The sequence below is a fragment of the Salvelinus namaycush genome, chromosome 4, assembly GCF_016432855.1.
Source record: "Salvelinus namaycush isolate Seneca chromosome 4, SaNama_1.0, whole genome shotgun sequence".
NCBI classification, from domain to species: domain Eukaryota; kingdom Metazoa; phylum Chordata; class Actinopteri; order Salmoniformes; family Salmonidae; genus Salvelinus; species Salvelinus namaycush.
Genome location: NC_052310.1, coordinates 16,296,102 through 16,309,859, shown reverse-complemented (window position 1 = coordinate 16,309,859; position 13,758 = coordinate 16,296,102). Strand labels below are relative to the sequence as shown.

The 13,758-nt window shown below is 41.7% G+C and overlaps 1 protein-coding gene across 1 annotated transcript in view; it reads right to left on the bottom strand.

Moving 5' to 3' along the window:
• itga3b (integrin, alpha 3b) overlaps window positions 1-9,481 on the bottom strand; it is a 45,891-nt gene extending 36,410 nt beyond the window's left edge. The window contains exon 1 of the mRNA XM_038990253.1: window positions 9,306-9,481. Coding sequence (XP_038846181.1) covers window positions 9,306-9,481 — 176 coding nt within the window. The remainder of the gene's footprint in view (window positions 1-9,305) is intronic.
• Between the last annotated feature and the right edge of the window lie 4,277 nt (window positions 9,482-13,758).

The window sequence follows — 13,758 nt, the reverse complement described above, 5'->3', positions numbered from 1 at the left end:
CATGAGCCAGAAATAATGCGGTGTGACTCGAGTTTCGCCATCAGCTCGAAGACGGTTTCCCCTTTTTGTTCAGTATTAGCGAAGGGGGATGAGGTGAGGGATGGTCCAACGGTGAAAGGAGGACCCTCTGATGCTCTCCGCTGAGACTGAGTCGGTACTAGTTACCACAGCCACAAAGTCATAAACCCCGCCTATTTCTACAATTTATCTTTTTAAAATGAATGTGATTTTAAACCTAACCCTAACCTTAACTACACTGGATCTTGACCTGCATTTTGACTAAGAAAGTGATCCCAGCTCAGAAAAGTTTGGTGACCACTGCTTTAAACCATCTCAGCTCTTTTCTATTGCATGAGACAAATTGTCTCGAAACCCCTTAATCCTTGACCTGACATACATACACAAATGCCCACTTTAAATGTTATACATGTCGTGATTGGTTGCTTTATTAAGCCCTCACACATTTTTCACATATTCACACTCTCTCTCTAGTAATGGGGAAATGTCTGTAATGAACAACTTTGCACTCAGCCCTTACTGTGGTGACACTAGACAGACCCATACTGTAAAGACAACACAGAGATGGAACAGACAGGACATTGAAATCCCCCTAACTTAAACATTCTTGTGTCTCTTCAGAATTGTCCCAAAAGCATGCCAAATGAACTTATCCTACAGTAAATACAGTATACTATGTTACAAAAGCATGCTGGTTCAGATTATTTGCACGAATGGCATAGAATAAAGACTGATATTTCATCTAACATACTTACAGAACATATTTCTAGTTTATGTATGCATTGTTATAAATCTATCATGACTTCAGTGGGATGGGCTCTTTTGAAGGTAAGGAGTTAAGCTCAGAGTGTAAATAATGCTGTACTAAGGTGAAACCATTGATGACATTTTGGCTGAAGGGTCTTCCACTCCTTCTGATCCTCTATACTGATAAATCTGTTACAGCTCCAAACGGGGGCCTTGTCACCAAGTCCCACAGGCCTCCAGCCTCGTTACCATGGCCATGTGGTCCCCTTCTTATGTTGCAACTTCTGGACGATGACACCATCCCTCAGGGGACAGAGCAAAGACAGTGCATCGATCTAGTGTCAGCAGGACACAGCCATCCATTGCATTGACTGGCAAAGAACGAACTCTCAGTTTAACACATCAATCCACCACTTAGAGCACATGAAACAGATAGGCGGAGGCTTTAATCGGACGAAGGCTGGAGTCATCAATTCCCAATTCTGCGCTTCCACTGTTAGCTCACAGGAAGTGCAGGGCTTGGTTTACAATTCTCTTTCCTGCTTAGTGCACGCAAGAAATTACTAGCAATTACGACGAGCACAAAACAAAACTCGGAGATCAAAAGAACTAAACTTCCCGTGGATGGTGCAGCACGATATGGCCAGTTTAATTGGCAAGAGGAAGTCCTAAATACAACTGAGGTAGTCTAGGGTTCTTCAAAGAGCACACATAAGGACAACAGTGTTTGCTCTTTGGAGGGAGTTCTATTAGAGCCTCAAATAGGTAGCTGTTAGGAGAGAGCAAGTTAAACTTGCCTACAGAAGCAAGCAACCACCCATTCAAACAGGCAAAGAAATCCTCATGAAATGAATGAAAAAGGAACAGTCTGAAGGCTGATGCTATTTCAATTGCTAATTATTTCTTACTTTTTTTAATGTAAATTACTCCATACAAGCACTTCGGTAATAGCAACATACATGGATTGGTTACTGGCCAAGGCCAATGAACACTGTATTGCAAAACACAAACCAAGGTCTCAGTTGAGTGAAATGACCTGGGCACATGTGGAAAGTAATGTGTGTCGAACCCCTGTTTGCGTTCTATAATGACTGCAAGGTACAGTGCCTTCAGAAAGTATTCATACACTTACTTATTCCACATTTTGTTGTGTTACAGCCTGAATTTAAAACTGATTAAATAAATACAAATTCTCTCACCCATCTACACATTACGCAATAATGACCAAGTGAAAACAGGTTTTTAGAAATGTTAGGAAATGTGTTGAAAATTAAATTGAATTCTAATTTACTTAAGTATACTCACAACCCACATCAATACTTCTATAAAGTATTGATACTTTATAGAAGCACCTTCGGCAGCAATTACAGCTGTGAGTTTTTGTGGGTAAGTCTCTAAGAGCTTTCCACACCTGGATTGTGCAACATTTCCCCATTATTCTTTTCAAAATTATTCAAGCTTTGTTAAATTGGTTGTTGATCAGTGCTAGACAACCATTTTCAGGTCTTGCCAGGGATTTTCAAGTAGAATTAAGTCAAAATTGTAACTTGGCCACTCACGAACATTCACTGTCTTCTTGGTATGCAACTCCAGTGTTTATTTGGACTTGTGTTTTAGGTTTCCTGCTGAAAGGTGAATTCATCTCACCGTGTCTGATGGAAAGCAGACTGAACCAGGCTTTCCTTAGCTCCATTACATTTATTTTTTCTCCAGAAAAACTCCAATTACAATTACAAGCATATCCATAACATGATGCAGCCACCACTATGCTTGAAAATATGGAGAGTGATACTCAGTAATGTGTTGTATTGTATTTTCTCCAAACATAACACATAACACTAATTGCTTTGCCACATTTTTGCAGTATTACTTTAGTGCCTTGTTGCAAACAGGATGCATGTTTTGGAACATTTTTATTCTGTACAGGCTTCCTTCTTTTCACTCTATCAATTAGGTTAGTATTGTGGAGTAACTACAATATTGTTGATCCATCCTCCATTTTTCTCATATCTCAGCCATTTAACTGTTAAAGTCATCATTGGCCTCATGGTGAAATCCCTGAGTGGTTTCCTTCCCCTACGGCAACTGAGTTAGGAAGGACACCTGTATCTTTGTAGTGACTGGGTGTATTGATATCCCATCCAAAGTGTTATTAATAACTTCACCATGCTCAAAGGGATATTCAATGTTGCCTTTTTTTATTTGTACCCATCTACCAATAGGTGCCCTTCTTTGCGAGGCATTGGAAAACCTCCCTGGTCTGTGTGGTTGAATCTGTGTTTGAAATTCACTGCTTGACTGAGGGACCTTACAGATAAGTGTATGTGTGACGTACAGAGATGAGGTAGTCATTCAAAAATCATGTTAAACACTATTATTGCACATAGAGTGAGTCCATGCAACTAATTATGTGACTTGTTAAGCAAATCATGAACTTATTTAGGCTTCCCTTAACAAAGAGGTTGAATACTTATTGACTCAAGACATTTCAGCTTTTCATTTTCAATTAATTAGTAAAAATTTGTAGGCAAGACATTTCTAGAACTCTTTGACATTATGGGTGTCAACATTTTTAAGTCAGGCTGTAATACAACAAAATGTGGAAAAAGTAAAGGGGTGTGAATACTTTCTGAAGGCAATGTACATGTTCAAGACAGAGAAAATCCAATGCATATAAAGCATACTTAAGAGAATATAAGCAAAGGAACACTTTTGTGTGTGAGAGAAATGGCATGGTATTCCATTGCAAATCAATATTTACTTTTCCTTTTGCCATAATAAGTTAAACCCTTGAGGATACATTTTCTTCGGCATAGATGCCTTTTAGTACCTTTAGTGCACTCACCACACAGACATGCTGCAGGCTGTAACACAGCTCACCTGGCCACACCTGTTTCACCTGCAGCCAGGTGCGTCATGCACCACAAAAAATCTGAAGGGGCACAAAGTAATGGTGTGTAATGAGGCGCAAACAGATGCTGCACTTGACGCATTTATGAAATTGCTTATTCCAGTTACTAATAAGCATGCACCCATTCAGAAAATTACTGTAAAAACTGTTCAATACCTGTGGATTGATGAGGAATTGAATAATTGTATGGTTGAGAGGGATGAGGCAAAAGCAATGGCATATAAGTCTGGATCCACAACCGATTGGCAAACGTATTGCAAATTGAGAAATCATGTGAATAAACTGAATAAAAAGAAGAAGAAACTACACTATAAAACAAAGATAAATGACATAAAGAATGATAGTAAAAATCTTTGGGGCACCGTAAATGAAATTTTGGGGAAAAAGGCAAACTCAGCTCCATCATTCATTGAATCAGATGGTTCATTCATCAAAAAACCAACTGATATTGCCAACTACTTTAATTATTTTTTAATTGGCAAGATTAGCAAACTTAGGCATGACATGCCAACAACAAATGCTAACACTACGCATCCAAGTATATCTGACCAAATTATGAAAGACAAGCATTGTAATTTTGAATTCCGTAAAGTGAGGGTGGAAGAGGTGAAAAAAATAGTTGTTGTCTATCAACAATGACAAGCCAAAGTCTGACAACTTAGATAGAAAATTACTGAGGATAATAGCGGACGATATTGCCACTCCTATTTGCCAAATTTTCAACTTAAGCCTACTAGAAAGTATGTGCCCCCAGGCTCGGAGGGAAGCAAAAGTCATTCCGCTACCTAAGAATAGTAAAGCCCCCTTTACTGGCTCAAATAGCCGAACAATCAGCCTGTTATCAACCCTTAGAAAACTTTTGGGAAAAAATGTGTTTGCTGGAAAAACTTATTTGTGTTATGGCGTTACACCCCCTGCTATATTGTGGATAAAGAGTTACCTGTCTAACAGAACCCAGAGTGTGTTCTTTAATGGAAGCCTCTCCAACATAATCCAGGTAAAATCAGGAATTCCCCAGGGCAGCTGTCTAGGCCCCTTACTTTTTTCAATCTTTACTAATGACATGAGGAAAGCCAGTGTGTCTATGTACGCAGATGACTCAGCACTATACATGTCAGCTACTATTGCAACTGAAATGACTGGAACACTTAACAAAGAGCTGCAGTTAGTTTCAGAGTGGGTGGCAAGGAATAAGTTAGTCCTAAATATTTCTAAAACTAAAAGCATTGTATTGGGACAAATCATTCACTAAACCCTAAACCTTAACTAAACATTGTAATAAATTGACTACAAAAGGAAAACCAGCCATGTCGCAGACACTGACGTCTTGCTTCCGGACAAGCTTAACACCTTCTTCGCCCGCTTTGAGGATAACACAGTGCCACCGACCGACGCGGCCCGATACCAAGAACTGTGGGCTCTCCTTCTCCGTGGCCTACGTGAGTAAGACATTTAAGCGTGTTAACCCTCGCAAGGCTGCCGGCCCAGAAGGCATCCCTTGCCGCTTCCTCAGAGCATGCGCAGACCAGCTGGCTGGTGTGTTTACAGACATATTCAATCTCTACCTATCCCAGTCTGCTGTCCCCACATGCTTCAATATGGCCACCATTGTTCCCGTACCTAAGAAAGCAAAGATAACTGAACTAAATGACTATCGCCCCATAGCACTCACTTCTGTCATCATGAAGTGCTTTGAAAGACTAGTCAAGGATCATATCACCTCTACCTTACCTGTCACTCTAGACACACTTCAATTTGCTTACCACCCCAATAGATCCACAGATGATGCAATCGCCATCACACTGCACACTGCCCTATCCCATCTGGACAAGAGGAATACCTATGTAAGAATGCTGTTCATTGCCTATAGCTCAGCATTCAACACGATAGTACCCTACAAGCTCATCATTAAGCTCGAGGACCTGGGTCTGAACCCTGCACTGTGCAACCAGGTCCTGGACTTCCTGACGGGCCTCTCCCCATTTGGTGAAGGTAGGTAACAACACCTCCACTTCATTGATCCTCAACACTGGGGCCCCACAAGGGTGCATGCTCAGCCCTCTCCTGTACTCCCTGTTCACCCATGACTGCGTGACCAAGCACGCCTCCAACTCAATCATTAAGTTTGCAGACGACACAACAGTAGTAGGCTTGATTACCAACAATGACCAGACAGCCTACAGGGAGGAGGTGAGGGCTCTGTGAGTGTGGTGCTAGGAAAATAACCTCTCACTCAATGTCAACAAAACAAAAGAGAGGATCGTGGACTTCAGGAAACAGCAGAGGAAGCACCCCCATTCACATCGATGGGACTGCAGAGGAGAAGGTGGAAAGCTTCAAGTTCCTTGGCGTACACATCACTGACAAACTGAAATGGTCCACCCACACAGACAGTGTGGTGAAGAAGGCGCAACAGCGCCTCTTCAACCTCAGGAGGCTGAAGAAACTTGGCTTGGTACCTAAAACCTTCACAAACTTTTACAGATGCACAATTGAGAACATCCTGTCGGGCTGTATCACCGCCTGGTACGGCAACTGCACCGCCCGCAACCGCAGGGCTCTCCAGAGGGTAGTGCGGTCTGCCCAACGCATCACCGGGGGCAAACTACCTGCCCTTCAGGACACCTACAGCACCCGATGTCACAGGAAGACCAAAAAGATCATCAAGGACAACAACCACCCATGCTACTGCCTGTTCACCCCGCTATCATCCAGAAGGCGAGGTCAGTACCGGTGCATCAAAGCTGGGAACGAGAGACTGAAAAACAGCTTCTATCTCAAGGCCCTTAGACTGTTAAATAGCCATCACTAGCACATTAGAGGATGCTGCCTATATACATAGACTTGAAGTCACAGGCCACTTTAATAAATGGAACACTAGTCAATTTAATAATGTTTACATATCTGGCATTACTGATCTCATATGTATATACCGTATTCTTTGCTATTCTACTGTATCTTTAGTCTATGCCGCTCTGACATTGCTCGTCCATATATTTATATATTCTTAATTCCATTGCTTTACTTAGATTTGTGTGTATTGTTGTGGAATTGTTAGATATTACTTGTTAGATATTACTGCACTGTCGGAGCTAGAAACACAAGCATTTCGCTACACCCACAATAACATCTGCTAACCAATCAAATTTGATTTGATTTTAAATAATGTGCAAATTGAGCAAGTTGAAGCGCCAAACTGCTTGGAGAAACCGTGGATTGTAAACTGTCATGGTCAAAACATATTGATACAACAGTAGCTAAGATGGGGAGAAGTCTGTCCATAATAAAGCGCTGCTCTACCTTCTTAACAGCACTATCAACAAGGTAGGTCCTACATGCCCTAGTTTTGTCGCACCTAGACTACTGATCAGTCATGTGGTCAGGTGCCACAAAAAGGGACTTAGCAAAATTGCAATTGGCTCAGAACAGGACAGCACGACTGGCCCTTGGATGTACACAGAGACCTAATACTAATAATATGCATGTCAATCTCTCCTGGCTCAAAGTGGAGGAGAGATTGACTTCATCACTACTTTATGAGAGGTATTGACATGTTGAATGCACCGAGCTGTCTGTTTGAACTACTGGCGCACAGCTCGGACACCCATGCATACCCCACAAGACATGCCACAAGAGGTCTCTTCACAGTCCCAGAGTCCAGAACAGACTATGGAAGGCGCACAGTACTACATAGAGCCATGAATACACGGAACTCTATTCCACATCAAATAACCGATGCAAGCAGTAAAATTAGATTTAAAAAACGGATAAAAATGCACCGTATAGAACAGCGGGGACTGTGAAGCAACACAAACATATGCACAAACACATGCATACACACACACGGTAACATACTCACTATACACACACGTACACATGGATTTTGTACTGTAGATATGTGATAGTGGTGGAGTAGGGGCCTGAGGGCACACAGTGTGTTGTGAAATCTGTGAATGTATTGTAATGATGTTTTTAAAATTGTATAAACTTAATTTTGCTGGACCCCAGGAAGAGTAGCTGCTACCTTGTCCGTAAATTGGAGAATTTAGCATTTTTCAAACACCTGAAACAGCCATAATCACTGTGCTTAATTATTGGTTAATATATATATATATATATATATATATATATATATATATATATGTATATTTTTCTGCATATCTAAGCATACCTCTTGAGCTGTCTGTATCCTCCTGACTGGTAGTTCTTTTTTTAATGAAACTGGGTAAAAGATTGAAAGGAATGTGAGTCGTTTTCAGTACATTTAGTTATCGCTTGCTTTCAAGTCTGCCAACCTTGGCAGCAGGCCTACAAGCTAAGATAGTTAGACAAGCTAGCTACTGTAACTTGATTGATAGCCTGAAATGGCTTCTTGGTAACTAGTTATGAGGTTGGGAGATTGGGAACCTATCTGGGCTAGCTAAAGCCAACTTCATAAAATTGATAGGTGGCTAGTAGAATTACAGAGAAACAACCGATTAAAAAAATATATATGTGCCCCCTATGAGCGTGAAGTCTCTGCCTGCAGCTATAAAACACAGCCCACTCAATAAGTAACACGCATTTAAGTACTGATCTTATTCAACAGCTCTGCAGCTGTTTATAGTTTATAATTTCTTGTTCAGATCAGGGTACAAGAATCAGTGCCATGTTGATTATTATTAACATTTTACAGCGTTGTAATAACCATTGTGTAGAATGACGGGTATGGATTGTCATGACAGCCAACGAGGGACAACATCATCAATTTAAGACCATTCATATTATCATAATGGGACAAAGCCTTATTCGTTGAGCAGCACGTTCTGCTTTTAACCACAGGCACCGAACCCATTGTTTCTCTCACACGTACGAACCAGAGAGAACAATTTAACTGAAATTAAAGAAAGTTGAGGAAACGTGGAAAATAATGTGAGTGATCGTAATGTCGGCCTACACTATAAATGTAGGCTTCTTCTCCGGGGTTTTCATAAATATTTTCTGGATACAGGTATTGGCTACACTTTATCCGTACAAAAAAGTGTAGCGATATTGGCGGACCATATTTCATGAATTGCGTACACGCAAGCAAGGACAGCCTACAGTAGGCTACGGTCACTGAAGTCTATGTTATAGCCTATGTTTCTTTTAAACCTGTTATTTTAGATTATATGCTATGTATGTTTATATAAATTAAGCATTTTGTACGATTGACCAAATAAGAAGCTCTTGAATGAAAGTATAGGATCGCTGGTTCCAGAGTCCGGACAGGTGTCTGACATGTTGAAATTGCACTGAATTATGAGATTGCAGCCAGCAGAATATAAAACACGGCGCTAATACCCGTTTATTTTGGACAGGTGTTCCAGTGAACTTCATAAAGTGGGCTAATCTAAACAGGCTTTACATCAAAAACAATTGAAGTTTCAAATAACTTGGAACCTTTCCGACATTAAAGACTTGCACATGAAAGGAAGAAAAGTGTTTTAAAGAGCAAGAACAGATGAAACTTCTAAGTAGCTCGTTTTCATTGTATTTCGTTTCTAAACAAAGTATACCTATCCATATCGAATTATCAGTGGAACGCCACAATTTATGGCGCCTGAAGAGGATAGAACAGTTGCATAGGAGGTACACCGCGGACACTCACAGGTATTTCGTGGACCCTTCCGTCTGTTTGTGCAGGGCAACAGCAAATCCAAAGAAACTGCCCTTGGTTTTCCCTTCTTTGATAACTGGAAACCGTGAGTCTATATTAAATCCATTGCAGGTTAGAGTCACACAAAACACAGCCAAGGCCCCGTTGAGATATAGACTTGGGGCCATGTTTATTCCTTGCGCGCAATTATGCCTTCCCGCAGCTCCACGATCAACGCCGGATTGAAAAAATATTTATACCACGCTGAGGTCTCTGTACAGGCTATGGTTCAAAATACGCACTCCATTGAGAAACGTCTATCCCCTCTCGTCTTGTGGATATAACTGCCACTGCCTAGGTGTCGATGTCTGCCTCTCCTCCCTCCCCTCCCTCCCCTCCCTCTTGTCCGCTCCTCCACACAAATTTGAACAAGTAGCCTACACACACAGAATTCAAACCTGTCGCCTAAGCACTTTCACCAGTTCTTTCCGGTAGGTTGGAAGCATACAGTGAGTGGTCAGTGGAATTAATGATTGGCTTGATAGAATATGTTGGCACTGCAGTGCACAGCACTTTGATAATGGCAATTCACTTTATGCAATTAGTTGTGTAAATTCACAGCAGGGACTCTATCTTTCTCTCGCACATGCACGCAAGCACGCGCGCCACTCACACACACTCACACACACACACACACACACACAATACTTGATTCTCCATTACCATATGCATTTGTCTAACTTTCAAACATACCGAGCTCTGGACATATCAGTAAAGATGCTATTGATGTTCCTCGAATGTTTGGTAATTAGATGTCACACACGCAAAACAGCGCCCTTTTTATTTCTCTACACGGGTTGAATTAGATTCATTCCATGTTATAAACAAAGACGTGCAGCATAATCCCAGAAGAGTTTGGCCAGTCTATTTCCCATGACTCATTGCTCATTGTTGTGCTGGAGTAGCCTTATCTGAATGGAGGTCATTCTGAACTGAAAGAGCTCTCAACTGGTCTCTAATGAATGTTTGTGGGAGTCAGCCTCATAAGAGCTGGGCCTCCCTCCGGACTCTCCTCTTCCAGGCCAACTGATTGGCATCGCCTGACCTCACATGAATGCCCTGATAAGAGCCACCCTCCACATTCACTCCCCAGCCTGCTAACTTGTTTCCCCCAACCCCCCAATTCTTCTTCTTTTGACTCCCTTCTTGGACCCAAAGAGTACTGGAGGGAGTCAGGGAGACCACCCTGACCTGAGACCATACTCCATCACCCTCCCTGACGATTGTGTGATTGTGACCGCAAGGCAATATGTGATCCTTCAAGATATCTGCCGTGTTGTCGGATGACTCCTGGTTCAGATCTTGTATCACTGACCCCCTTAACTGCTGAATTCCACTTCTGCTTTCTGGCAGTTTTGTAGCTCTAGGTGAAACCCCTCTTTCCTCCTCAAATAAATAATGACTTTGGAGATAACAGTCCAGTTCACATTCCAATGTGAACTAATACATTGTTGTCACTTATACTGAACAAAAATATATACCCAACATACAATAATTTCAAAGATTGAACTGAGTTACAGTTCATATACTGAAATCCATCAATTAAAATAAATGATTTAGGCACTAATCTATGGATTTCACATGACTGGGAATACAGATAGGCATTTGTTGGTCACAGATACCTTAAAAAAAATGGTAAGTGTGTGGATCAGAAAGCCAGTCAGTATCTGGTGTGACCACCATTTGCCTCATGCAGCGCGACACATTTACTTCGTATAGAGTTGATCAGGCTGTTAATTGTGGCCTGTGGAATGTTTTCTTATTCCTCTTCAATGGCTGTGCAAATTTCTGGATATTGGAGGGAACTGGAATACGCTGTCGTACAAGTCGATCCAGAGCATCCCAAACATGCTCAATGGCTGACATGTCTGGTGAGTATGCAGACCATGGAAGAACTGGAACATTTTCAGCTTCCAGGAATTGTGTACAGATCCTTGCGACATGGGGCCATACATTATCATGCTGAAACATGAGGTGATGCGGCAGATGAATGACACGACTATGGGCCTCAGGATCGCGTCATGGTATCTCTGTGCATTCAAAGTGCCATCGATAAAATGCAATTGTGTTCATTGTCCGTATCTTATGCCTGCTCATACCATAACCCCACCGCCACCATGGGGCACTCTGTTCAAAACGTTGACATCAGCAAACCGCTAGCCCACACGACGCCATACACATGGTCTGCGGTTGTCAAATCAAATCAAACTAAAATGATTTGTCACATGCGCCGAATACAACAGGTGTAGACCTTACAGTGAAATGCTTACTTACAAGTCCTTAATCAACAATGTAGTTTTAAGAAAATCCCTAAAAAAGTAAGAGATAAGAATAACAAATGGTCGGTTGGACGGTTGGACATACTGTCAAATTCTCTAAAACAACGTTGCAAGCAGCTTTTGCTAGAGAAATTCATATTCAATTCTCTGTCAACAGCTCTGGTGAACATTCCTGCAGTCAGAATGCCAATTGCACGCTCTCTGAAAACTTGAGACATCTGTGGCATTGTGTTGTGTGACAAAACCGCACATTTTAGAGTGGCCTTTTATTGTCCCCAGCACAAGGTGCACCTGTGTAATGATCATGCTGTTTAATCAGCTTCTTGATATGCCACACCTGTCAGGTGGATGGATTATCTTGGCAAAGGAGAAATGCTCACTAACAGGGATGTAAAGAAATGTGTGCACAAAATTTGAGAGAAATAAGCCTTGTGTGTGTGCGTATGGCAAATTTCTGGGATCTTTTATTTCAGCTCACGAAACATGGGACCAACACTTTACATGTTGCGTTTTTATTTCTATTCAGATGTGCTGATATTATTGATCTCTCATATAACTTGTACTGTAGGTCCATAAATGGACGTGCCATTTGGTTGACAGTGGCACATTTATTTTATTTTATTTGTTTTATTTATTTAACCTTTATTTAACTAGGCAAGTCAGTTAAGAACAAATTATTATTTACAATGACGGCCTACACCGGCCAAACCCAAACGACGCTGGGCCGATTGTGCGCCGCCCTATGGGACTCCCAATCACGGCCGGTTGTGATACAGCCTGGATATACAGTATATAACATGGTTAACATGGTTAAAACATTGTCACATGCATTCTTTTCTTTAACATTTGTCTAAAATGTATTTTAGTAAAAATAGGCATAGATAGCTTTATTCATAGTGATCTCTCTACTTGTTCCCAAGTTATCTCACAAGGTCCAGTAAATAGTATTTAACCCAAAGGTGAGTGCATAACACACCTGTGTATAAAGTGTCAACAACCTGATGCTGCATTATCCCGAATGCATCTTGTACAGCAGTGATGTTGAACAGATCCATGCAATAATATAAACAAAGACTACAACTCTTGACCTCTCTGACTCGCTTCAAGACAGACGTCTGTGTGAGACCTGAGTTGATCTCTTAAAAGGAATTTGAGATAACTAAACGAAACTAGACAAGCTACATGAATACATCACAATGAATGCCGACCCCATTATTTCCAGAGAGAATTTACATCGGTTTGTATCACAGCTCTGTACATTCCCCCCCAGGCCAACACCACGCTGCCACTCAAGGACTTGCTCAGGACATTATACAAACTGGAGACCGCATATCCTGATGCTGCATCTAATGTGGCTGGGGACTTTAACAAAGGATATATGAGAAAAATGCTCCCGAAATTCCACCAACACATCTCCTGCCTCACTCGCGGGAAAAATACCCTGGATCATTGTTATTCTCCATTCCGAGATGAATACAAAGCCCCCCCCCCTTCGATAAATCAGACCACGCCTCCATCCTGCTTCTACCAGCTTACATGCAAAAATTAAAGCAGGAAGTACCCGTAATAAGATCTTTTCAGTAAGATACCAACCGTGGGTAAATAGCAACATCCGCGAAAAACTGAGCATGTGGACCAATGCATTTAAATCCGGTGAGAATTCTGGGGATATGGATGAATACAAAAAGATCAGCTACGACCCCCAGAAATCAATCAAAGACACAAAAATACAGTACAGGATACAAAGTGGAATCGCATTTCAATGGCTCCAATTCGAGACACGTGGCAAGGACGACAAACCATAACGGACTACAAAGGGAAAACCAGCTGTGCAGCGAAAACTGATGCCTCTCTCCCAGAGGAGCGAAACACTTTCTATGCTCGCTTTGAGGTAATCAACACCAATCCTCCTACGAGGGCCTCCTCTGCTCTAGAGAACTGTGAGCTCTCGATCTCTGTGGCCAACGTGAATACTCGCAAAGCAGCCGGCCCAGACTGTATCCTCAGCCGCGTCCTCAGAGTATGTGCACACCAGCTGGCTGGAGTGTCCAAGGACATATTCAACCTCTCCGTGATTCAAGATCACCAACATTGTCCTGGAACCAAGCAAACTAAGGTAACTGGTC